We start from the raw sequence: 27,946 nt of genomic DNA on the forward strand, positions 1-27,946 counted from the left end.
GATGATCAAAAAATTCACATCCAGATGATATCACCGCTTGGGACTCCAAGGTACCATACAGTAAGCAACCAAAGGTAGCCAAAGGTAAAGGGACAACAATCTCCAAATATCAGTGATGATTACTCCAGAGCAGGTATCAAGTGAATGAAATAAAAGGAAAGCTCATGGTAAAGTAAGCTTGAACCAGACACATTTATTTAAATAAATTGCACTCACCAAATCAAAATAACAGAACAGTTGGTTTATGTTATGCAGCAATCATCTTTCTTTGGCTGTTCTATTATTTTGATTTGGTGAGTGCAATTTATTTAAATAAATGTGTCTGGTTCAAGCTTACTTCACCATGAGCTTTCCTTTCATTTCATTCACTTGATACCTGCTCTGGAGTCAAGAGAAAGGATTTCTGTACCGAGCAACTGCGAGATGTCACCCTCCTTAGAGCCAGAGAAAACGCTAAGATGGTGGATGGGGAACCAGTAGATCCTAAATGGGGGGTGTCTTTTCCCTACATGGCCATTAAAAAAAATTTACTGTATCAGGTGGTAAAACGTGGAGAGGATGAGATTGAACAGCTACTGGTTCCCAAACCCTTCCGCAAGTTGGTCCTAGACTTGGCCCATGGTCATGTAATGGGGGGACATCTCGTTAACAAAAAGAGAGAATCGCCCAGAGATTTTTCTGGCCTGGGTTGCATGCAGATGTCAGGGGGTACTGTGAATCATGCCCTGAGTGCCAAATGTCAGCACCGTCGCCCCATTTTCGCAGTCCCCTGGTCCCTCTACAAATTATCGAGGTTCCCTTTGAGAGGATTGGCATGGACTTGGTGGGGCCGGTAGTGAAGTCTTCCCGGGGTCACCAGCATATTCTGGTAATCCTAGACTATGCGACACGCTATCCTGAGGCCATACCCTTGCATAACACTTCCGCTAAGGCTATCGCCAAGGAGTTAGTCCAGGTGTTTAGTCGAGTTGGAATCCCAAAAGAGATCTTAACTGAACAGGGTACCCCATTTATGTCCAGGGTTACCAAGGAACTGTGTAGATTATATAAAATCTCCCATCTCTGTACCTCTGTGTACCACCCCCAAACAGATGGCTTGGTCGAAAGATTTAATAAAACCTTGAAAATTATGCTAAAAAAGGTGGTTGACAAAGATAGGAGATGTGAGGGGATTAGCTCGGTGGCGGGTGTGGATGACCCCTTGGGGGGGTTCGTTACACAGGGAGATAGCCGATAAGTGGTTGCAAACAACAGTTTGGTTTATTCATGCAATTTTCTTCACCAGACTGCAAGCGTCAAAAACATCCAAAATAAAATAAAACACAAAATAAATCCTTGCCACTGTGGGCGGCTACCTTCTCACACACAGGAACCTATCTAAGGAAGTCTGTCTCCAACCTACTGTTGGGCAGACTTTGCTGATCCTACAGCAGACCATCAATAGTCCATTTATTTTCTCTTCACACAACAAATGTCCATTGAACCTGTCCCTTTTCTTTTCACATAGAACATGTCCCTTTTCTCTTCACATAGAGGACATTCCTTTGTTTTTATCTTCACACAACAAATGTTGATTTATTTCTTTTCACATAGAAATAGTCCAAGACCTCACCTTGAGTAGTCTTCACACTTTTTACCCTCCTCAGTGCACATCGCTCCAGGAGGTCTTCCCCATGCTCACACAGCTTCAGGGGGCACACATCTGACTGTCCTCCTCTCCCCAGCTCACACAGGGTCAGGAGGCAGCAATCCTTCTCCCATGCTCACACAGCGTCGGGAGGCACACATCTGACTGTCCTCCTCTCCACAGCTCACACAGCGTCAGGAGGCAGCAATCAATAGACTTCCTTTGGACAAATTATAGAGGCCTTAACCTCATTCCGAACAGCTGAAGGCCTTTCAACTTCCTTAAGCCGTCCTGGCTACCTTTTCAGCCGACACCCTATAGTAAATGGTGAATTGTCTAACCCAAGCAGAAGTGTATCTCCTGTCTGTGACAACATCCACAGATTTATCTGACTTCCTGTCACAGAGAAATTGGGATTTTTTATTCCCATATCTTATGTTTGCCATACGAGAGGTTCCGCAAGCATCCACAGTTTATTCTCCCTTTGAGCTCTTGTATGGTAGACATCCCAGGGGGCTGCTGGATGTTGCCAAAGAAACATGAGAAAGTGAGGCCAGCCCATATAGAAGCATCATAGAGCATGTCTCCCTGATGCAAGATAGAATCACTGCTGTCCTGCCACATATGGAGCGAGCTCAGGAGGCCCAGAGAAGGGTCTATGATCGGGGTACCAGAGTCCGTACTTTCAGCCCCGGGGACAGAGTGTTGGTACTGGTTCCCACGGTTGAAAGTAAGTTCCTAGCAAAGTGGCAGGGTCCTTTCGAAGTTATCGAAAGGGTAGGAGAGGTCAACTATAAAGTCTACCAACCAGGGAAAAGGAAACCACAACAAATTTATCATGTGAATCTCTTAAAGCCCTGGAAGGACAGAGAGATTTTATTGGCTGCATCTCCGACCCCAGCAGACCGGGTACCAGGGACACCTGATGTCCCCATAACAGATTCCCTGTCTGTGGCACAACAAAATGACGTTAGGGGGTTTGTGTACAAAAATAGAGACTTTTTCTCCCCCTTATCTGGACTGATCAACGTGATCCAGCATGATATAGTGACGGAACCAGGGGTTCGCATAAATTTAAAGCCATATATATAGAATCCCAGAGGCCAGGCGAGAGGCAGTCACAAAGGAAATAAAAAATATGTTAGAGTTGGATGTGATAGAAGAGTCCCACAGTGAGTGGTCGAGCCCCATAGTACTGGTCCCAAAACCTGATGGCACTATCAGGTTTTGTTTTTTTTTGTTTTTTTAAACAGTTTGGTTTTATTGAGAAAGAACAAAGAATACAATAACAAAAACTTTGTGGTCTTTCTGTCAAAGAAAGACATATGAAATGGTGAACATGCGTATTGTAAAACATTACAATGGATAAAGATTTTACAGCAATGGTAAATTAAGAACAGTTAGTCATATGATAACTCGCAATAGCGTAAATTAGTTAAATGTAAACATCACCCGTTACTTTGACCGGTGAGGTCATAACATCACCAAAAACGTTTCCATAAAGTTTAATTCAGTAATTTAAGCATTGAAGAAAACAAAATAAAGAGGAATAATTAGGATTAGAGTTTGTAGGGGGGGGGGTGGATAGAAGGGAAAAAAGGGGGGGGTGAGGGTGAAGGGGAAGGGGAAATGAAAAAGGTAGCAAAACCAAGAGTTTATGACGTAATATAACAAAATTTGTTTAGTACAATCTGTAACTTCTGTGGGTGCAACTCAGGATATTAGTGGCATTTTACCGCAAGACAACATTAGGAGTTCAGTGCATACAATGAGCATTTCAAAGAATATAGGCAAGGAGTCATGAATTACGTATCATAAATCCATTGATCAAGGATCAAGCAGGCATCCACTCCGCATAATGATCAGAGAGGGTGAACAATTGCCAATTGGCCCAGATGTTCCTGAATTTAGCAAGTCTGTCATCTGACATTGTCAGTGTTTTTTCCATTTCGTAAACTCTCCCAATTTCAACTAGCCAGTCTTTTATAGTGGGTACATCCTGTGATCTCCACTTCCTCGGTATGAGTATTTTCGCGGCATTTAACAGGTGTCTTGTCAGAGTGTTCCTGTATTGCGTGATAGAGTGAGAGTGTACATTAATAAGGCAACGGGCTGGGTCATTATGCGTCTGAGCACCTGAGATCTCTTGTATGAGGTTGCAGACTTGCGACCAAAATGTGGTTATTAAGGGGCAAGTCCACCAAATGTGTAGTAATGTTCCCTTTTCTTGACCACACCTCCAGCATCTATCACTTGTCTGCGGGAACCATTTCTGAAGCTTGTCTGGTGTGGCGTACCAGTGCGTAAGTAGCTTATAAGATGATTCTTGCATTTATGTGCTAATGGAGCATTTGTGTGCCAGAGCGCAAGCTGTGCTCCACTGATCCTCAGAGATTGTTAAGTTTAGCTCTGATTCCCATCGCTTCTTAAAGTTGTCTGATGTGTCATCATGTTTAGCCTGTAGCCAAGAGTAGGCTAAAGATGTGGTCTTTCTTGTAGGTTTGCCTGACAAGCAGATTTTTTCGATGTCGGTGAGTTCATGTGAGAATTGAGATTTTTTCTTATGTGTAGTAAGAAAGTCATGTATTTGTAAATAAGTCCAAAATGGGATTTTGGTATTGTTGCAAACAATTTGTAACTCAGATTTGGTAATAATCTTTGAGTCTTTAAGACATTGTGCAATACGTAGGGGTTTGTTGTTTGTCGTTTTAAGTGTCAAGTGAGAGAACAAACCGGGCGGAAAGTCTGGATTATTAAAGATCGGGGTCAGGGGACCCGGGATACTGGCAAGGTCAAAGTGTACCGCCAGTTTGTGAAAGATTTCCAAGGTGTTAGATATAAGTGGGTATTCCGTTAGTTTACTTGGATAGGAGGAATTGGCAATCCAAGGAGCGAGGCCAAGTGGCGTATCTGTATGTGATTGTTCCAGGTTGACCCAGTCCTTGTCATTGGCGTGACAGTTCCAGTCTATTACCCTACCAATTATGATAGCATAGTAGTATCTCCTGAAGTCCGGTAGGCCCATGCCACCGAAGTTCTTTGAGCGGGTAATAAGTTGGAATTTAATCCTAGGTTTTTTGCCTGCCCACACGAAGGATCTCTGGAGTTGTTGCAATTTTTTGAAGAAAAGGAGAGGAAGTTTGATTGGGAGGGCGCTCATGCAGTATAAAAGCCTTGGTAGGATTACCATTTTTATAATGGCCGCCCTTCCAAACCAAGAGAAATTGTTCGTGTTCCATCTTTTGAGATCTGAGTCAATCTTGTTTAGTAGTGGAATGTAGTTTTGTTTGTATAGGTCATTCCATTGAGGGGTCAGCCAGATGCCCAGATATTTGAGGGAATCTTGTACCCATCGGAACGATCTATTTTTCTGTGCTCTATTTTTGACTCTAGTTGGCAGGGATATATTCATGGCTTCGGATTTGGTATGATTTATCTTGAAGTTGGAAAGGAACGTAAATGTTTTAAAGTCTAGTAACAAATTTGGAATAGATATATGGGGGCTGGTCAGAAAAAACAGGAGGTCGTCTGCGTATGCAGCAACCTTGTATTCTCTGTCGTTTAGATGGAAACCTCGGATGGAATTATTAAGGTTAACTGTTCTGATCAGGGGTTCTAGTGATAGGATGAAAAGGAGTGGGGATAGGGGGCATCCCTGTCTTGTGCCATTTTTGATGTGAATATCTTTTGATAGAGATCCATTTATTTTGATCTTGGCGGTGGGGTGATGATATAAGGAGGAAATTCTGCTGAGCATCGTCGGGCCTAGTCCAACATGTGAGCATACCGAGAACATGTAGTCCCATGAAACCCGGTCAAAGGCCTTCTCCGCATCCGTCGAGAGGAGAAGGCCTTCGACACGGCCCCGCTTAGCACTATATATTAGATTGAGCGCCTTGGATATATTATCCCTCGCCTCTCTGCCCGGCATGAAGCCCACCTGTTCTGGGCCTATTAATTTCGTAAGTAAGGGACGTAGCCTATTGGCCAGAATTTTTGCAAACAATTTAATATCGTTGTTTAGCAACGATATTGGCCTATAGTTAGAGCAGTCTGATGTATCTTTGTCCTTCTTGGGGATTACAGCTATGTGGGCCTCGAGGAAGGAGGGAGGGATGTCCTGACTTTTGGAAAGAGAGTTGAAAGTGTCGCATAGAGGGACCATTAGTAGTTCTTTAAAAGATTTTAAGTATTGAGACGTCAGTCCGTCCGGACCTGGGCTCTTCCCTGCTTTTAGACTTTTAATAGCCGCTAATAGTTCTTGAGATTCTATGGGTCTTTCAAGTAATTGGGTTTCGGAAGCGGAGAGGTGGGGCATCTTACTATTTGAAAGGAAGTCTTTAATGGCGTTTGTCTTATCGTGAGATATATGGGAGGGTTTGTGTTGAGCCGGTAGATTATATAACTTAGTGTAATATTCTTGAAACACGTCCGCGATGGATTTGGTGTCATGTACTACTTCATCTTTCTTGTTTTTAATGCCAAAGATGTTCTCCACCATTTTAGCCTCTTTCAACGCTTTAGCAAGTAATTTGCCGCTTTTATCTCCCTTTTCGTAGTATACTCTTTTCCTGAAGAAAAGGGCCCGTTTGTAGTCTGCGTCAAGAAGGTCACGAAGTTCCCTCCTTGCGTCATTCAATTTCACCATATTTATTGAAGCGAGTGATTGTTTATGTGCGTTTTCCAGATCGTTTATGGTGGAGGACAGTTCTGCAATTTTTTTCAGTTTTTCTCTTTTTTTCCTGGCTCCCCATTTTATCAGTGCTCCCCTTACTACGCATTTGTGCTCTTCCCAGTTTAAAATGTGTGAGGTTAATTCTGGTGGGTTTGTCTCAAAGAACATTTTAATTGTGTTTGAGATATCTGAAAAGATCTCTGAATCTAAGAGTAGTGCTGGATTAAGCCTCCAATTAAAGACCTTCTCCTGCCTCTCCTCTAGATTCATGTGCAATGAAATGGGTGCGTGGTCTGAAAGAGATTGAATACCTATATGGGCTTCTGTCGCAGCAGGGAGGTCTTTCTGTGTAACAAAAATATAATCGATACGTGAGTATTTGTTATGTGGGGGGGAAAAACAAGTAAAGTCTCTACCTGAGGGATGTAGTAATCTCCAAATGTCCACCAGCAGAAGTGATCTTAATGCCTGCTTGATTCTTTTGAGAACTCCATAAGCAATTGCTGTTTTGCCATTCGAGGTGTCCTGGAGGGGATTCAACGGGACATTAAAATCCCCGCCCAGTATCACACAACCCGAGGCAAAACCCTTCAGCTCGTCCATTAACCTATTACAAAAGGAAATATGAGATTTGTTAGGAAAATATACATTTGCAAGCGTTACCGGCTTGCCTGCCCAAGTGCCCTTCAGAAATAAGAAACGACCTTCTGGGTCTGCCATTTGTTCTGTTACCGAAAAATTTGCATCTTTGCTTATTAGGATCGAGACCCCTTTGGTCTTGGCTAAGGGATTCGTGGCATGAAAAGATTTGACAAAATAGCTGTTTTTTAAGGTAGGAATGTAGTGCGATTTAAAGTGCGTTTCTTGTAGAAACACTATTTTAGGTCGGATCTTCTTAAGCTCAGTGAGGACTTGCGACCTCTTCTCTGGAGTGTTCATACCTCTGATATTATGTGAGACTAGTAAAGGTTCACTGCCCAGAGATGTGGAGTAAGCCATGGTGTTAGAAGAAGTGAGAACAGGTAGATGAGGTTGTGTGGGAGGGGGAAGGAAGCGGTGATGAAAGAAAGAGATGGAATGGGATAGAAATGGGTGAAAAAAAAGGAAGAGAAGAGGGGAATGGAGGGTCGTTGGGTGTGGGAACTTTAGAGGGTGGGGGGGAGGTAAAGGGAGTTAGGTTGTAAGGGTTTTGACTTAAAAAGTCAAGGAAATAGATTAACACAACCTTTGACAACTTGTGTCAATGGTTAAACAGTTTAAACCACTAGGGTGAGGGGGTTGGTGGGAGGTGTCAGTAGCAGGGTAGATATATTTTCTAGTTTGTGTGTGGTCTCAGGTGTACACCGCACCCTAAATGGGCTACCGTACACACCCAAAGACCTCTTGATATAAACTGATTAACTTACACTAGATATATCCACATTAAACCCGGGACAACATCCCGCCCACGGCCGCAAAACATTGAAATATAAAGGCACTTAGCATTCCGTTGTGCATGTGGAGAAGACATATAAACCATTAACAAGTACGGATTCGTTTGTGCCTACAGATATTAAAGTGAACATTGTGGGAAAAATATAGTAACATTTAGAAATATAACAGACAGAACAAGCACATTATGGGATCTGTTACTCCCTTGACTGGCCATTCTCCTCATATAAAAAAAAAAAAAAAAAAAAAAAAAAAAAGGGGTCCAGGAGGACAGTAAGTTCCATCCCAACAGTATAGGACAACTATGAGGGGATGCACCTGGTCAATGGGTAGTATTCTTCTATGAGAGTCCCTTTTCCTTTGAAGGCATATATGTGGGTAACCGTCAAATACCTAGTATGCAGAGCAGGATCATTATACAGTCTGTTACTCATTGTGTTAGACATCCCTCTCATATAAAGCAGGTCCAAAAAGACAGTAAAGTTCCGTCTTAACGTCGTGGGACAACTATGAGAGGGTGCATATAATCAATGGGTAAAACGATCCTATGTGAGTCATTTCTCCTTTGGGGATAGACTTGCAAACCTGTGATTGCTGGTTCATGGCTCAGTCAGCAATATGAGCTCTTTTGATGGTAAATGAGTTCCAGTCTTTCAGCAGGGAAAGTAGTCTATTCCATGTCGGTTTACCCAAAAGTTTCTTCCAGAAGGGGCATAGAGATCATCTTGTCTGTCTGTATTGTACCGAGTTTAGTGCCTCTTTGGAATACACGTGTCATCTTGGTAAATGGTCACAGTAAGCTTCTCAGAGGCGTCTGAGGAGATCTACAAAGAAAGGTGACATAGTGGAAATATCCAGAACGTCAGCCTGAGGTAAAGGTTTTACATAGAAATCAAAGATCATCCGGGTCCTCCCTGAATCTGGACTGCTTTGATTTGGGGGAAGAAAAACCGGAGTTATTGCCGCGTTGTCTGTTTTGTCTGTCTTTCTTGCGGGCTGAGTTAGGGGCGGCTGATTTCTCAGGTGACTGTGCACTCCTTAAAGCCGGTGCGGGTAGTTTAAATTCTGCATACCATTCCGGTACTTCTACCACCGGTATCTGCAGGTTGTTACAGAAATCTGTCAGCTCAGCAGGCATCTTTAGTGTATATTGTCTGCCTTTGTAAGTGGCCTGTAAGGCAAATGGGAAACGCCAGCGGTATATTATGTCTTTTTCCCTTAAAGCAGTCAGGAGAGGTTTAAGCGCTCTCCTGTTGTTCAGTGTTATAGGTGACAGATCCTGGTACAGGAGTATAGTCTCTTCGTTGAATGTGATTAGTTCATTTTGTCTTGCCTTCCTGAGGATCTCCTCTTTTAAAGTAAAGCTGGTGACACAGCAGACAACATCCCTTGGAGGAGCATTTTCTGCTGACCTGGGCTTAAGGGCTCTATGCGCTCTATCCAGCTCAATGGCTGAGTCCTCTGGCCGTTCAAGGAGATTATTAAAAATGGATTGTATAGCAGGCCTGATTTGTTCCGCATTTATATTTTCAGGCAGCCCCCTCACTCTAATGTTGTGCCTTCGACCTCGGTTATCCAGGTCCTCCAAGTGTCTATTTAAGGCAATAAGGTGGGTGGAATGAGATTCAGTGACCTGTTCCAGCCTTGATATGGCCTTGTCTCTGTTAGCCCCTGCCTTCTTGTGGGTCGCCATTTGCTCGGATAAGGTCAGCAGATCCGATCTCAAGTCAGTAATAGCACTTGTAAAGGATCTCTTTAGATCTGCAGCTATGTGAGTCATCTCGGTCAGCGTGAGTGGTGTCTCAGAGCGGTCAGTGTCTCTTACCAACTCATCCGAGGGTGCAAGTGATTCGTCTCCCGAGTCCTCCTCGTGGCGCGCCGTCGCCATCTTGCCTGCAGACACAGTGTTCCGACGATTCTGTTTTGCATGGAATATAGCCGGTATGCTGCGCTGCGATGAAGAGCCTGAGGTGCGCTGGGTCTTGGTGCTGTTTGAGGGCTTAGAGGGTCTTCCCATTGTGGGTCCACAGTAGCTTAAATGCGGCCGTAAAGCGAGTGTTCCCCCGGAGCTCTTTCTCTAAGCGTCCATGCTGTCTGCGCGCCAAGCCACGCCCCCCAGGTTTTGTAACGATTTTAGGAAACTCAACAGTGTATCCAAGTTCGATGCATACCCGATGCCTCAGGTCGACAAACTCGTGGACAGATTGGGACAGGCCCGCTACATAACAACCCTAGATCTAATGAAAGGCTATTGGCAAATACCCCTAACTGAATCACCCAAGGAGAAGACTGCCTTTTCCACTCCTGAGGGCTCGTTTCAATACAAGCGGATGTCTTTCGGTCTGCATGGGGCCCCTGCATCCTTCCAGAGAATGATGCTCAAAACTTTGAGACCACATCGCTCGTACGCAGCTGCTTATTTGGACAACGTGGTCATCCACAGCCCAGATTGGGACTTGCACCTGCCTCAAGTACAAGCAGTGGTAGATTCCCTTAGGGAACCAGGTCTCACAGCCAACCCAAAAAAGTGTGCCATAGGCCTGGAGGAGGCCAAATACCTTGGGTATGTTATTGGTCAGGGATTGGTCATGCCTCAGACCAATAAGATTGAGGCAATTCAAAAGTGGCCCCAACCGGTAAACAAGAAACAAGTTTGGGCCTTCCTAGGCATTACGGGATATTACCGGCAGTTTATACCTAACTTTGCGATCATTGCCGCCCCTTTGACGGACCTAACAAAGGGTAGAGGGTCGGTCATGCTCAAATGGAATCCTGAGGCATTTCAGAAGTTAAAGCAGGCCCTTTGTGTACTACCGGTGCTGGTGACCCCGGATTTCACAAAGGAGTTTGTGGTACAGACGCCTCTGAGGTGGGCCTAGGTGCTGTACTATCCCAGAACAGAGGTGATGAGGAGCACCTCGTTGTATACCTGAGCCGAAAACTGAACAAACATGAAAAAAACTATGCTATTGTCGAGAAGGAGTGTCTTGCTATTAATTGGGCTTTGAGCAAAGGGGGAGGATATGTGATGGTTTTCGAGGTGAGGTAGTAGAAAAGCGCTCTATTTCACCTCGCATACGTTCTATATTGAGAGACTGAACCGAAATCCGGCCCGGGTTTTTCCAGCCTCTGTGACAGGCTAGGTTCCGGTCCAGAGATCGTGGGTTACCTGAGTCCATGCTCAGGTGGACTTTAAATTAACAGGAAGAGAGCACAGAAATGCTCTGGCCTGAGACTCAGAAGGGAATCTGAGAGAGGAGCTCTTTTTGGACTTTAAAAGGTTTCCTTTCCCATGTGTTTTTGTGGGTGATGGGGACAAGCCCCACACTGTATAGTGAGGAAAATTCCTGTATAGTTTAGCCCCGGACGGCAAGGATTTATTTTACTGTTTTGTTATTTTTTTCATATGTGCAAACCTCTGCTGAATAAAGCTGGCAACCCACCAGACTTTTAAGAAATTACCTGCATGCTGACCTTATTTTCCTGGAAAAGGTGATCCCTGTGAGCTAATCTCCCACAATATACATATATATATATATATATATATATATATATATATATATTAGTGATCGACCGATATTGTTTTTTTATTGCCGACACCGATACGGTGTCATCGGATATCGGTATTGGCCGATATTGGCCGATATTTCGGACATTTAAAAAAAATGTTTTTTTATTTTTCACAGGTACTTTGGTGAAGGGACCCCAAACCCCTCCTCTGCACTTAAAAGCATTTAAAACACCAAGTTTGGCTGTTTTGAATGCTCACATTTTTTTTAATTTGGCGCCGAGTACCCGGAAGTGATGTCATGACATCACTTCCAGGTTTTTTACCTGGAGATCCGATCAGAGCCGAATGCGACTTTGATGGGGTCTTCTCTTCGGCAGCCGTGCAGGTAGGATGTCTGGGTCTCCCTGCTATATAACATTCCCAAAAAAAAAATAATTTTAGGCTAATTTGTTTTCTGCTACATATTTTTGGTAAAAAAAAATCGCAATAAGCGTATTTTGAGTGGTTTGCGCAAAATGTATTGCGTCTACTAACTACAGGAAAGATTTATGTCATTTTTATTGTTTTTCTTTTCTTACTAGTAATGGCGGCGATCTGTAGTTTTTAGCGGGACTGCGACATTGCGGCAGACAGACCGGACCCCTAACTGACATATTTGACACTTTTGGGGGACCAGTGACATTACTACAGTAATCAGTGCTAAAAATATGCACTGTTACTGTAATAATGACACTGGCAGGGAAGGGGTTAACAAAGTGGGTGATCAAGGGGTGATCAAGGGGTTAAATGTAAGCCTAGGGGCGTGTTTCTAACTGCGGGGGGGGCGTGGCTTGTGAAATGATCATAGAGACCTGTGATCCTATATAGAAGGATCACAGGCACTCTGTGATCATTCCAGGGAGAAGAACGGCCAGATGTGTTTACAACAGCTGACCGTCCTTCTCTCTCAGCGGGGAGTGATCACGGGTTGCCGGCGGCAATCGGAGCCACTGGCCCCATGCATCGGACTCCCCGCTGCCGAGTGGGGGCAGGAGCACGCCACTCAGCAGCGGGGAGTCCGATGCACGGGGCCAGTGGCTCAGATTGCTGCAGGCAACCCATGATCATTCCCTACTAAGAGAGAAGGACGGTTAGCTGGCGCGCGACCGACCTAGGGCTACGTCGGTTCGCGCAGGAGGGGCTGCCTGCCACAGTATATCTGCGGCGGGCGGTCCAGAAGAAGTTAAAGGATAAAAAGTGACACATTTAATACAGGTTACAAACATCCGACTTACAAGTGACTCCTACTTACAAACGGAGAGAGACAACAGGAAGTGAGGAGAAATCTCCCCCTAGGAAAGAAAATTCACTCCTGCAAGAGTTCTCATGGGAAAAAGGTGTCTCCTGAAGCTTTATCACCAATCCTTTAACACAACCCAAAATGATTTTCAATGGTTTACATGGGCCATTATCCTCTATCCTTGTCCTAATAAGTAACCCACCTTTCCCTATCATTGTGGGCAATTAGAGTTTCTTGCTCTTAACCACTTACGTTGATTTACGTCGGTCCTTTGACTCTAAATACCGGGCTTATGACAGCAGATAGCTGCCAAAACCCCGGTATTTTTGAAAATGGCAGGCGATTGGCTTTCAGATAAGGGTGGTCCCAGTGGCGGATTTGCCACAGGATCACCCTTAAGGTGTGGCAGAATAGGTGCCCCCCCCCCCCCTCCCGCTGCGTCCTGGCCGTTTTCCCCGCTTACCGGACCCGTTGGCAGTGGAGAAAACTATCAGGTCCCCGCTCCTCAGAGACAGGAAGTTGAGTGAGAACAAGATGTCCCACACTCGACTCTATGGTCTTGGAGGACCGGAGCGACGTCAAACGTCGTTGCCTAGCAACCTGTTTAAAGGGCCGATTTTTTTTTTTCAACATTATTTTTTATTTTTTTATATTTTTTAGTGTAGATGTGAGGTGTGAGGTCTTTTTGACCCCAGATCTCACAATAAAGAGGTCCTGTCCTGCTTATTTTTATTACAAGGGATGTTTACATTCCCCGTAATAGGAATAAAAATGATCAAACTGTGTAAAAATAAAAAATAATAAATAAACTAAATAGGAAAAAAAACTAATTAAAAAATTAAAGCGCCCTGCCCCCAATAGCTCGCGCACAGAAGTGAACGCATACGGAAGTCCCGCCCACATGTGAGGTATCGCCGCGATCGTTAGAGTGGAAGCAATAATTTGAGCCCTAGACCTCCTCTGTAACTCTAAGCTGGTAACCTTAGAAATTTTTAAAATGTCACCTATAGGGATTTTAAGTACCAAAGTTTGTCGCCATTCCGCGATAAAAAAATATTGCAACGATCTCCATTTTATTCTCTAGGGTCTCTGCTGAAAAATATATATAATGTTTGGGTTTTCTAGGTAGTTTTCTAGCAAAAAAAAAACAAGTGTCAAAAATAGGCCCGGTCTTAATCCTTTTAATGTACAAAGAGAAGCAAAACTGATAGTTCTTGCTGTGCAGACGGGTGACCTTTAACAGAAAGCTACAGAACAAACAAAACCAGCTAAAACTACAAACACAAAAAAAATACTAACATAGCATACAACTGGATTCATAAAAAAATCCACAGTTATGTACGTCATTCTGCATATGGTATGCACACAACACATAAACACATACACTTGTGCTCATAAGTTTACACACCGTGGCAGAATTTATGATTTCTTGGCCATTTTTCCGAGAATATAAATGATAACACAATAACTTTTCTTTCACTCATGGTTGGTGTTTGGCTGAAGCCATTTATTATCAATCAACTGTGTTTACTCTTTTAAAATCATAATGACAACGGAAACTACCCAAATGACCCTGATCAAAAGTTTACACACCCCAGTGATTTTGGCCTGATAACATGCACATACAATGACACAAAAAGGTTTGAATGGCTATTAAAGGTAACCATCCTCACCTGTGATCTGTTTGCTTGCAATTAGTGTGTGTATAAATGGTCAATGAGTTTCTGGACTCCTGACAGACCCTTGCCTCTTTCATCCAATGCTGCACTGACGTTTCTGGATTCTGAGTCATGGGGAAAGCAAAATAATTGTCAAAGGATCTGCGGGCAGGGCCGGACTGGGAATAAAATTCAGCCCTGGAAAAAATTTCATACCAGCCCCATAGCATAACGCCTTTATTTTCTTGTTCATAAAAGGGAAAACCATGCATTTTAAAGCAGATTTGAAGAGGGTATTATACATAGATAAGATAGATATGAAAGCATATAGGGCTTTATATATAAAAGAGCAAATTCTAGTTAAAAGTGGTAAAAGTGCGGACATGGTATAGGAGTTGTCAGGGGCTGTGCGGACATGGTACAGGAGTTGTCAGGGGCTGCGGACATGGTATAGGAGATGTCAGGGGCTGTGCGGACATGGTACAGGAGTTGTCAGGGGCTGTGCGGACATGGTACAGGAGTTGTCAGGGGCTGCGGACATGGTACAGGAGATGTCAGGGGCTGTGCGGACATGGTATAGGAGTTGTAAGAGGCTGTGCGGACATGGTATAGGAGTTGTCAGAGGCTGTGCGGACATGGTATAGGAGTTGTCAGGGGCTGCGGACATGGTACAGGAGTTGTCAGGGGCTGTGCGGACATGGTATAGGAGTTGTCAGGGGCTGCGGACATGGTACAGGAGATGTCAGGGGCTGTGCGGACATGATATAGGAGTTGTCAGAGGCTGTGCGGACATGGTATAGGAGTTGTCAGAGGCTGTGCGGACATGGTACAGGAGATGTCAGAGGCTGTGTGGACATGGTACAGGAGATGTCAGGGGCTGTGCGGACATGATATAGGAGTTGTCAGGGGCTGTGCGGACATGGTATAGGAGTTGTAAGAGGCTGTGCGGACATGGTATAGGAGTTGTCAGAGGCTGTGCGGACATGGTATAGGAGTTGTCAGGGGCTGCGGACATGGTACAGGAGTTGTCAGGGGCTGTGCGGACATGGTATAGGAGTTGTCAGAGGCTGTGCGGACATGGTACAGGAGATGTCAGAGGCTGTGTGGACATGGTACAGGAGATGTCAGGGGCTGTGCGGACATGATATAGGAGTTGTCAGAGGCTGTGCGGACATGGTATAGGAGTTGTCAGAGGCTGTGCGGACATGGTACAGGAGATGTCAGAGGCTGTGTGGACATGGTACAGGAGATGTCAGGGGCTGTGCGGACATGATATAGGAGTTGTCAGGGGCTGTGCGGACATGGTATAGGAGTTGTAAGGGGCTGTGCGGACATGGTACAGGAGTTGTCAGGGGCTGTGCGGACATGGTATAGGAGATGTCAGGGGCTGCGGACATGGTATAGGAGTTGTCAGGGGCTGCGGACATGGTATAGGAGATGTCAGGGGCTGTGCGGACATGGTATAGGAGTTGTCAGGGGCTGCGGACATGGTATAGGAGTTGTCAGGGGCTGCGGACATGGTATAGGAGTTGTCAGGGGCTGCGGACATGGTATAGGAGTAGAGATGTATAGAACTGTTCGCCAGCGAACAGTTCCCGGCGAACTTCGCATGTTCGCGTTCGCCGCTGCGGGCGAACATATGCGATGTTCGGTCCGCCCCCCATAATACATCATTGAGGCAAACTTTGACCCTGAACCTCACAGTCAGCAGACACATTTCCAGCCAATCAGCGTACCTCCCTCCCACACCCTCCCACCTCCTATAAATAAGCAAGGGCAGCATCCATCTTAGATCATTCTGAAGCAGTGTGTCAGTGAGAGCAGGGAGAGCTGCTGCTGCTGCTGCTGCTGCTGTTAAGCTAGGGACAGTTAGTCAGTGTTCCTGGTCTTGAAGTGTTCTTGGTCCACTACTGCTGTAAGGACAGCACCCCAAAAAGCCCTTCTAAGGGCTGGTATTTGTGTAATTTTTTATATATATATTTCTAGCGTCCCCAAAAGCCCTTTTAAGGGCTGGTAATTGAGTTGTTTCTTCTTATATATATATATATATATATATATATATATATCTATCTATCTAGTGTCCCCAAAAGCCCTTTTAAGGGCTGGTAACTGGTAATAGAGTTTTTCCTATATATATATATATATATATATATATATATATATATATATCTATTGTACACTGCAGTTGCCTGCCCGCTGTGTGTGAGAGGCCACAGACCTACCACAGACTGTACTGTGTGCACACCACACTCATTTCGGGTGGCACAGGCACAGTACCTGGCATTTTAAAAAATATTTTTTTTTTCCTCTGTCATAATTGCAGTGAGTGCTGTGTCAGGTCCACAGAGTGCACTGTACCCACTGCAGTGCACTGCCCACCACTGATATATATACGGTGGCACAGCATCTTGTTGCAATAAATTGAAAAAAAAAAATATTTTTTATTATTGCAGTTGCCTGGGCTGCCAGTGACTGTCAGGTCCACAGATATGTACTGTGCCCACTGCAGTGCCACTGTGTGCCCACCCACCACTGATATATAAGGTGGCACAGCAGCTTGCAAAGTAAAAAAATATATATATTTTTTTTAAATTGCAGTTGCCTGGGTGCCAGTGACTGCTGTCAGGTCCACAGAGAGTGTACTGTGCCACTGCCCACCCACCACTGATATATAAGGTGGCACAGCAGCTTGCAAAGTAAAAAAAAAATATATATTTTTTTAAATTGCAGTTGCCTGGGTGCCAGTGACTGCTGTCAGGTCCACAGAGAGTGTACTGTGCCACTGCCCACCCACCACTGATATATAAGGTGGCACAGCAGCTTGCAAAGTAAAAAAAAATATATATTTTTTTAAATTGCAGTTGCCTGGGTGCCAGTGACTGCTGTCAGGTCCACAGAGAGTGTACTGTGCCACTGCCCACCCACCACTGATATATAAGGTGGCACAGCAGCTTGCACTCATAGTACAACAGTAACAACACATTAATAAAAATGACAGGCAGAGGCAGGCCACCCCGCAAGGGCCGTCGTGGTCGTGGAGCTGTGATTTCCTTAGGCCCTAGAATAATGCCCAGTGTTCAGAGGCCACCACAGACCCTGAACTCAAAAAATTCTGAGGCCATAGTTGACTGGCTTACACAGGACACCCAATCGTCTACAGCTTCCGCTCGGAACCTTAATGCACCATCCTCCTCCAGCTCAGCTTCGGGCACCTCTCAATTTACCACTCGCCAGCCCGCCGGCACCACCACCAACACTAGCACCACAGCCGCTTCACTTGATCCATCAGAGGAGTTATTTTCACATCAGTTGGAAGAAATAAGTGATGCGCAACTATTAGTGCCAGAGGATGTAGATAACGGAGATATGTCTCAGTCAGGCAGCATTATACACATGGACGTACATTGTGATGATGATGATGATGATGTTGTACCTGCTGCTGCTGCCTTTGCTGAGTTGTCAAGTGAAGCGGCTGATGATGACGATGTGTCTGTGGATGTCACCTGGGTGCCTGCTCGAAGAGCAGAAGAAGAGGGGGAAAGTTCAGATGGGGAGACAGAGAGGAGGAGGAGACGAGTTGGAAGCAGGGGGAGGAGGTCATCGCAAGGAGCTAGTGGCGCAGTCAGACAGCATGTAGATTCGGCACCCGGGGTCAGCCAGACAGCACGCCAATCAACGCAAGCTGTTGCCACCACCAGAATGCCGTCCTTGCAAAGCTCAGCAGTGTGGCATTTTTTTTGTGTGTCTGCCTCTGATATCAGCGATGCCATTTGTAACCTGTGCCAAAAGAAACTGAGTCGTGGGAAGTCCAACACCCACCTAGGTACAACTGCTTTGCGAAGGCACATGATCTCACATCACAAACGCCTATGGGATCAACACATGAGTAAAAGCAGCACACAAACTGAAAGCCACCATCCTCCTCCTGGTCCAGCATCTTCAGCCACGTCAACCACTGCTGTCCTCCATGCCCCCTATCAACAACCCGCCCCTCCGCCTCTCACCTTCAGCAGTTCCTGCTCGTCACCTGCCCACAGTCAGGTGTCTGTGAAGGAAATGTTTGAGCGTAAGAAGCCAATCTCACAGAGTCACCCCCTTGCCCGGCGTCTGACAGCTGGCTTGTCGGAACTCTTAGCCCGCCAGCTTTTACCATACAAGCTGGTGGAGTCTGAGGCCTTCAAAAAATTTGTCGCTATTGGGACACCGCAGTGGAAGGTACCCGGCCGAAATTATTTTTCACAATGGAATGCGTGGCTCTGCTGCAGAGGAGTTGGTGACACCGCCACGACTTGCAGGCAGGCCTGCTGCCACCTCCTCTACTCCTCCTACTCCATCCTCTTTGCTAACCTCCTCGGCTGAGTCCTCTTCTGCTGTTGCGTCTTGCTCCACACCAACTGCACCCCCCCAGCTCCCCAGGGGCTATTCCACATGCCGGATACGACAGTGTCACGCTGTCTTGGGGTTGACTTGCCTGAAAGCAGAGAGTCACACCGGACCAGCACTACTGTCCGCCCTGAACGCACAGGTGGATCAGTGGCTGACCCCGCACCAACTGGAGATCGGCAAAGTGGTGTGTGACAACGGCAGCAATTTGTTGGCGGCATTGAATTTGGGCAAGTTGACACATGTGCCGTGCATGGCACATGTGTTGAATCTGATTGTGCAACGTTTTGTGCAGAAGTACCCAGGCTTACAGGACGTCCTCAAGCAGGCCAGGAAGGTGTGTGGCCATTTCAGGCGTTCCTACACGGCCATGGCGCACTTTGCAGATATTCAGCGGCGAAACAACATGCCAGTGAGGCGCTTGATTTGCGACAGCCCGACACGTTGGAATTCAACACTGCTAATGTTCGACCGCCTGCTCCAACAAGAAAAAGCGGTCAACGAGTATTTGTATGACCGGGGTGCTAGGACAGCCTCTGCGGAGCTGGGTATTTTTTTGCCACGTTACTGGATGCTCATGCGCAATGCCTGTAGGCTCATGCGTCCTTTTGAGGAGGTGACAAAGCTAGACAGTCGCACCGAAGGCACCATCAGCGACATCATCCCATATGTTTTTTTCCTGGAGCGTGCCCTGCGAAGAGTGCTGGATCAGGCCGTAGATGAGCGTGAAGAGGAAGAGGAAGAGTTGTGGTCACCATCACCACCACCAGAAACAGCCTTACCATCGATTGCTGGACCTGCGGCAACACTGGAAGAGGAGTGTGAGGAAGAGGAGTCAGAGGAGGAATGTGGCTTTGAGGAGGAGGAACACCAACCACAGCAGGCATCCCAGGGTGCTCGTTGTCACCTATCTGGTACCTGTGGTGTTGTACATGGCTGGGGGGAAGAACACACCTTCAGTGACATCAGTGAGGACGAGGAATTGGACATGAGTAGCTCGGCATCCAACCTTGTGCAAATGGGGTCTTTCATGCTGTCATGCCTGTTGAGGGACCCTCGTATAAAAAGGCTGAAGGAGAACGACATGTACTGGGTGGCCACACTACTAGACCCCCGGTATAAGCAGAAAGTCTGTGATATGTTACCCAATTACCGGCAGTCGCAAAGGATGCAGCAGCTACAAAATAAGTTAAAAAGTATGCTTTACACAGCATATAAGGGTGATGTCACAGCACAACGGGAATCCAACAGGGGAAGAGGTGAAAGTAATCCTCCTCCTACCACCACAACCACGCCGGCAAGGACAGGACGCTTTACAGACGTCTTGTTGATGGAGGACATGCGGAGCTTTTTTAGTCCTATGCATCGCCACAGCCCTTCGGGGTCCACCCTCAGAGAACGACTCGACCGACAGGTAGCAGACTACCTTGCCTTAACTGCAGATATCAACACTCTGAGGAGCGATGAACCCCTTGACTACTGGGTGTTCAGGCTTGACCTGTGGCCTGAGCTATCCCAATTTGCTATTGAACTTCTGGCCTGCCCCGCTTCAAGTGTGCTGTCAGAAAGGACCTTCAGCGCAGCAGGAGGTATTGTCACTGAGAAGAGAAGTCGCCTAGGTCAAAAAAGTCTTGATTACCTCACGTTTATTAAGATGAATGAGGCATGGATCCCGAAGGGACTGACAGTGGGGGATGCATTTGACTAAAAAAGGCCTGGTGATGACTGAGATGCCTTGGCCTAAAAATGGTCCACACGCTGCTGTATATAATCATTCTCTGCATGCCGGATGACTTACGTGACGTCTCCGCCACCAACTACGGTTCAAGCCGCAATTTTTTAGTGCACTTTCTGCCTTAAAACCTCAATTTTTCAGGCCGCTGCTACAGCAGCGGCTGCAACAATACCTGCTTTTCATGCATGTGTACATGCCTAATTTTTCTGGCCTCTGGTGCTACACTGTGGCTGCAAAAAAACAAAAAACAAAAAAAAAGGCACATACATGTGTCAATTCCCCTTCGTGATCGTTACCTTGTCGTGGTGAAGGGGCTTGCGCATCACAATGAAGCGATCACCTCTAGGATTGTGTTGGCACACCCCAGATGATAAGGTCGTTGCTTCATTGTGAACAGACCAAAAGCGATCCGCAGGATAATTTTTCATAGAAAAAACATTCATTTTCTTTCATTCTTTCTGCGGAGCTGGGTATTTTTTGGCCGCGTTACTGAATGCTCATGAACAATGGCTGTAGGCTCATGCGTCCTTTTGCGGAGATGACAACCCTGGTGGTCAGTCGAACCCAAGGCAACATCATCGACCTCATCCCATATGCGTTTTTTCTGGAGCGTGCCCTGCGAAGAGTACTGGATCAGGCTGTAGATGAGCATGAAGAGGAAGAGTTGTGGTCCCCATCACCACCAGAAGCAGCCTTGTCGTTGTCAATTGCTGGACCTGTGGCAACGCAGAGAGAGGAGTCTGAAGAAGAGAAGTCAGAGGAGGATGTTGGCTTTGAGGAGGTGGAATACCAGCCACAGCAGGCGTCCCAGGGGGCTTGTTCTCACCTTTCGGGGACCCTTGGTGTTGTACGTGGCTGGGTGGAGGAAGAGACCTTCAATGATGTCAGTGAGGACAAGGAACGGGACATGGCTAGCTTGGTATCCAACCTTGTGCAAATTGGGAGTTTGCGGTTGTGCAAATGGACTGACTGACTGTTAAACGGGGAGTTTGGTCTGTCAGAGTTTGGTCTGTCACTGTGAAGCGGGCGACGGGCGTAACCCTTACACTACTTGACCGATAAAACATCATACCTGATCGTATTCACACACTGGATGTTTTAGTGCTGGTTTACACTGCCGCTACCACTAAAGTAGCGTCGCTTCCAGTGCGACTTTGGCGCGACTTAGCGCGACTTTGGCGCGACCTCATCGCGAGGTGACTTTTTATTTGGCCAATCACAATATCATGTTTTGTGACCGTCACCTAATTTCCTTTTCCTGTTTTTTGTTTTACATATTTCCCCATGTGTGCAGTGTTGTCTGTGTCATAGCTCAACTGATAGGCATGTTTGCCTTGGCATATCATATTTCAGCTTGCCAGAAAGAAAAAAAGACAGCTGGAAAGACACTGCATTAGTTTTCTACTAAAAATTATAAGAAAAATGCTGTTTTTTTGGGGTTCTGGACATACTACAGAGCTGAAACTTGACAGGTACACTTTTTAGACCCCCCAGACACTAAATACAAAAAATGACATGCCTGCCTAAAAAAATGCCCGATAAATGCCTGCAAGAAAAAAAGCCAGCCGCAGAGAAGCCATATTCCTGAAAATATAAGAAAAATGCTGTTTTTTAGGGGTTCTGGACATGCTACAGAGCTGAAACTTGACAGGTACACTTTTTAGACCCCCCAGACACTAAATACAAAAAATGACATGCCTGCCTAAAAAAATGCCCGATAAATGCCTGCAAGAAAAAAAGCCAGCCGCAGAGAAGCCGTATTCCTGAAAATATAAGAAAAATGCTGTTTTTTAGGGGTTCTGGACATGCTACAGAGCTGAAACTTGACAGGTACACCTTTTAGACCCCCCAGATGCTAAATCCAAAGAAATTTTTTATTTTTATTTTTTTTTAATTTTTCCAATAATTGGCTCTCTATCAAAAAATTATAATTTTTAAGAACTTTTTTTTGCGTGATCCCTCTCCGGCATGCCACAGTCCAGGTGTTAGTCCCCTTGAAACAACTTTTCCATCACTATTGTGGCCAGAAAGAGTCCCTGTGTGTTTTAAAATTCGCCTGCCTATTGAAGTCTATGGCGGTTCGCCCGGTTCGCGAACATTTGCCGATGTTCGCGTTCGCCGTTCGCGAACGGCGAATTTTAGGTTCGCGACATCACTATATAGGAGTTGTCAGAGGCTGTGCGGACATGGTATAGGAGATGTCAGGGGCTGTGCGGACATGGTACAGGAGTTGTCAGGGGCTGTGCGGACATGGTATAGGAGTTGTCAGGGGCTGTGCGGACATGGTATAGGAGATGTCAGGGGCTGTGCGGACATGGTACAGGAGATGTCAGGGGCTGTGCGGACATGGTACAGGAGATGTCAGGGGCTGTGCGGACATGGTACAGGAGATGTCAGGGGCTGTGCGGACATGGTACAGGAGATGTCAGGGGCTCTGCGGACATGGTACAGGAGATGTCAGAGGCTGTGCGGACATGGTATAGGAGATGTCAGAGGCTGTGCGGACATGGTATAGGAGTTGTCAGGGGCTGTGCGGACATGGTATAGGAGTTGTCAGGGGCTGTGCGGACATGGTATAGGAGATGTCAGGGGCTGTGCGGACATGGTACAGGAGATGTCAGAGGCTGTGCGGACATGGTACAGGAGATGTCAGGGGCTGTGCGGACATGGTACAGGAGATGTCAGGGGCTCTGCGGACATGGTACAGGAGATGTCAGGGGCTGTGCGGACATGGTATAGGAGATGTCAGAGACTGTGCGGACATGGTATAGGAGTTGTAAGAGGCTGTGCGGACATGATATAGGAGTTGTCAGAGGCTGTGCGGACATGGTATAGGAGTTGTCAGGGGCTGCGGACATGGTACAGGAGATGTCAGGGGCTGTGCGGACATGGTATAGGAGTTGTCAGAGGCTGTGCGGACATGGTACAGGAGTTGTCAGGGGCTGTGCGGACATGATATAGGAGTTGTAAGAGGCTGTGCGGACATGATATAGGAGTTGTCAGAGGCTGTGCGGACATGGTATAGGAGTTGTCAGGGGCTGCGGACATGGTACAGGAGATGTCAGGGGCTGTGCGGACATGGTATAGGAGTTGTCAGAGGCTGTGCGGACATGGTGCAGGAGTTGTCAGGGGCTGTGCGGACATGATATAGGAGTTGTCAGGGGCTGTGCGGACATGGTATAGGAGTTGTCAGGGGCTGTGCGGACATGGTACAGGAGTTGTCAGGGGCTGTGCGGACATGGTATAGGAGATGTCAGGGGCTGCGGACATGGTATAGGAGATGTCAGGGGCTGTGCGGACATGGTATAGGAGATGTCAGGGGCTGTGCGGACATGGTATAGGAGATGTCAGGGGCTGCGGACATGGTATAGGAGTTGTAAGAGGCTGTGCGGACATGGTATAGGAGATGTCAGGGGCTGTGCGGACATGGTATAGGAGTTGTCAGGGGCTGCGGACATGGTATAGGAGTTGTCAGAGGCTGTGCGGACATGGTATAGGAGATGTCAGGGGCTGTGCGGACATGGTACAGGAGTTGTCAGGGGCTGTGCGGACATGGTATAGGAGTTGTCAGGGGCTGTGCGGACATGGTACAGGAGATGTCAGAGGCTGTGCGGACATGGTACAGGAGATGTCAGGGGCTGTGCGGACATGGTACAGGAGATGTCAGGGGCTGTGCGGACATGGTACTGGAGATGTCAGGGGCTGTGCGGACATGGTACAGGAGTTGTCAGGGGCTGCGGACATGGTATAGGAGTTGTAAGAGGCTGTGCGGACATGGTATAGGAGATGTCAGGGGCTGTGCGGACATGGTATAGGAGTTGTCAGGGGCTGCGGACATGGTATAGGAGTTGTCAGAGGCTGTGCGGACATGGTATAGGAGATGTCAGGGGCTGTGCGGACATGGTACAGGAGTTGTCAGGGGCTGTGCGGACATGGTATAGGAGTTGTCAGAGGCTGTGCGGACATGGTATAGGAGTTGTAAGAGGCTGTGCGGACATGGTATAGGAGTTGTCAGGGGCTGTGCGGACATGGTATAGGAGTTGTCAGAGGCTGTGCGGACATGGTATAGGAGATGTCAGGGGCTGTGCGGACATGGTATAGGAGTTGTAAGAGGCTGTGCGGACATGGTATAGGAGTTGTCAGAGGCTGTGCGGACATGGTATAGGAGTTGTCAGAGGCTGTGCGGACATGGTATAGGAGTTGTCAGGGGCTGTGCGGACATGGTATAGGAGTTGTCAGGGGCTGTGCGGACATGGTATAGGAGATGTCAGGGGCTTGCGGACATGGTATAGGAGTTGTCAGAGGCTGTGCGGACATGGTATAGGAGTTGTCAGGGGCTGTGCGGACATGGTATAGGAGTTGTCAGAGGCTGTGCGGACATGGTATAGGAGTTGTCAGAGGCTGTGCGGACATGGTATAGGAGTTGTCAGGGGCTGTGCGGACATGGTATAGGAGATGTCAGGGGCTTGCGGACATGGTATAGGAGTTGTCAGAGGCTGTGCGGACATGGTATAGGAGTTGTCAGGGGCTGTGCGGACATGGTATAGGAGTTGTCAGAGGCTGTGCGGACATGGTATAGGAGATGTCAGGGGCTTGCGGACATGGTATAGGAGTTGTCAGAGGCTGTGCGGACATGGTATAGGAGTTGTCAGGGGCTGTGCGGACATGGTATAGGAGTTGTCAGAGGCTGTGCGGACATGGTATAGGAGTTGTCAGGGGCTGTGCGGACATGGTATAGGAGTTGTCAGAGGCTGTGCGGACATGGTATAGGAGATGTCAGGGGCTTGCGGACATGGTATAGGAGATGTCAGGGGCTGTGCGGACATGGTATAGGAGTTGTCAGGGGCTGTGCGGACATGGTATAGGAGTTGTCAGGGGCTGTGCGGACATGGTACAGGAGTTGTCAGAGGCTGTGTGGACATGGTATAGGAGTTGCCAGAATTATTAGGGGCCCTAATACGATGCTGTTCCCCTCCTCCTAATACAATGCTAACCCCCCTCCCTCTAATAAAATGATGACCCCCAGCCCCCTCCCCCTAATACAATGCTGTTTCCCCCCCCTCCCCCTAAATTTAGGGGGGGGGGACAGCATTGTATTAGGAGGGGGCCCCAGGGGGGATGGCAGATAAGCATTGTATAAGGGGGAGGGGGGGGGCAAGTCAGGCCAGCATTGTATTGGGGGAGGGGGGAGGTTAGCATTGTAGTAGGGGCTCTGATTCCCCCCCTCCCCCCCCCCCAAATGCAAGAGGACGAGGTACCCCTCCAGTCAATTTACTCTTTCTGGCTGCCTGTCCCAGGCTCTGCTCCGCAGCCGCTCATTCATTCTCTGTCTCTCTGTCTTCACTCCAGTGTGACTCACCTCACTGACTTGCCATCATGCTGCTGTTGGCGCGTTTCGCTGTGTGGTAGGGTCCGGGATGATGGATCCATTGGCGCCGTGACAGTCTTGAGTCAGTCGATCCGTCCTCCGCGCAGCCGCCCGCCCCCGCCGGATGTGACGTCATGCCGCTCACAGCGGCTGACGTAAAAGTATATCGGACCGTCAAGTCACTCTGGAGCGCAGCGGGGACCGGGGCTGCAGCGGCCATCAACACAGCGGCGCGGCCGCGCGGTCCCCGCCCCACTGCTTAAAGCGGCCGGCCCCAATTGCTTAAAGCGGCCCTATCTTTAAAGCGGCCCCAGGGCCGGCGGCCCACCGGGAAATATCCCGGTATCCCGATAGGCCAGTCCGGCCCTGTCTGCGGGAAAAGGTAGTTGAACTGTATAAAACAGGAAAGGGATATAAAAAGGATATCCAAGGAATTAAGAATGACAATCAGCAGTGATCAAACTCTAATCAAGAAGTGGAAAATGAGGGGTTCTGTTGAAAGCAAACCACGGTCAGGAAGACCAACTAAAATTTCAGCCACAACTGCCAGGAAAATTGTTCGGGATGCAAAGAAAAACCCACAAATAACTCCAGGGGAAATACAGGACTCTCTGAAAACATGGGGTGTGACTGTTTCAAGATGCACAATAAGGAGGCACTTGAAGAAAGATGGGCTGCATGGTCGAGTCACCAGAAGAAAGCCATTACTACGCAAATGCCAGAAAGTGTCCCCGCTATACTACGCCAAACAGCACAGAGCTCAAACCTCAAACCTTCTGCCACAAAATCACTTGGAGTGATGAGACCAAAATTGAGCTTTTTGGCCACAACCATAAACAATACATTTGGAGAGGAGTCAACAAGGCCTATAATGAAAGGTCCACCATTCCTACTGTGAAACACGGAGGTGGATCGCTGATGTTTTGGGGATGTGTGAGCTACAAAGGCACAGAAAATTTGGTCAGAATTGATGGCAAGATGAATGCAGTATGTTATTAAAAAATACTGGAGGAAAATTTCCATTCATCAGCCCGGAAGCTGCGCATTAGACGTACTTGGACATTCCAACATGTCAATGATCCTAAACACAAGGCCAAGTCGACCTGTCATTGGCTACAGCAGAATAAAGTGAAGGTTCTGGAGTGGCAATCTCAGTCTCCTGACCTTAATATCATTGAGCCACTCTGGGGAGATCTCAAATGTGCAGTTCATGCAAGATAGCCCAAGAATTTACAGGAACTGGAGGCTTCTGCCAGGAAGAATGGGCAGCTTTACCATCTGAGAAGATATAGAGCCTCATCCACAAATTCCACAAAATACTTCAAGCTGTCATTGATATTAAAGGGGGAATGCACAGTATTAGGAACTGGGGTATGTAAACTTTTGACCAGGGTCATTTAAGTAGTTTCTGTTGTCATTATGATTTAAAAAGAGTAAACGCAGTTGATTGATAATAAATGGCTTCAGCCAAACATTAACCATGAGTGAAAGAAAAGTTTTTGTGTTGTTATTAATATTCTGTGAAAAATGGCTAAGAAATCATAAATTCTGCCAGGGTTTGAATCTTATGAGCACAACTGTAAATGCCAGCTGTCTTGAAGTTATTGGCAATCAATACTTACAATATATTCATTCCCTAAGCCTTGGAAGAGGGCCTTCTATCTCATGCTTTCTGGGGGTGTGCCTTGTCACTTTAGATAAGTGTGTTAAGATTAGGGTGACTGTGTTTATTCGTGACATCCGGGTTAACATAAACTTATTATGATTGTTCATGAGTTTGCTGGCAAGTTTATTTTTTCTCATTAACCAACTTGTGCCATGTGCACAGGGATTGGGAATTTCTTGCCACATTGTGTCGGTTAGTTTGATAGTTGGTATTACAAAAATATTCTGCTTCCACTATTGTTCATGTAAATTTTCAGTTTTGCATTACAACAGCATGGTCCGGAGGTCTTTATTTGGGATGAGCTTTGAGTTTTAGTCGAACGTAAGTTCGACTTGAACATTGGCTATTCGCTCATTTGTCAAACGATGAATAAATGGGCTTCTTCGTGAGAACTTCAAGTTCCTGCATTATCATGGACTCTGACCTCAATAAATCACCTGCTGGCCGGGGGATTTGAACTTCACAGCCATGTCATTGCAAGCCTGGTATTCTACCATCTATGCCACCGTTAAGCCTGCTTAAGCTGAACACACGCTTACTAACTTTTATCTCATCCACTGTGTGTAGGGTGAGATAAGAGTTAGTTAGTTAGACAGGCAAGGAAAGTGTGTTC

The 27,946-nt window shown here is 46.8% G+C and overlaps 1 protein-coding gene across 1 annotated transcript in view; it reads left to right on the top strand.

The window, feature by feature from the left end:
- Positions 1 to 10,489: 10,489 nt before the first annotated feature.
- LOC309558417 (uncharacterized protein) overlaps positions 10,490 to 27,946 on the top strand; it is a gene marked incomplete at its 5' end in the record, with an annotated part of 112,158 nt that continues 94,701 nt past the window's right edge. The window contains one exon of the mRNA XM_082261491.1: positions 10,490 to 10,585. Within this exon, the coding sequence (XP_082117617.1) occupies positions 10,490 to 10,585 (96 nt within the window). The remainder of the gene's footprint in view (positions 10,586 to 27,946) is intronic.

This window comes from Pelophylax lessonae, assembly GCF_965119305.1.
Source record: "Pelophylax lessonae genome assembly, chromosome: 6".
NCBI lineage: Eukaryota > Metazoa > Chordata > Amphibia > Anura > Ranidae > Pelophylax > Pelophylax lessonae.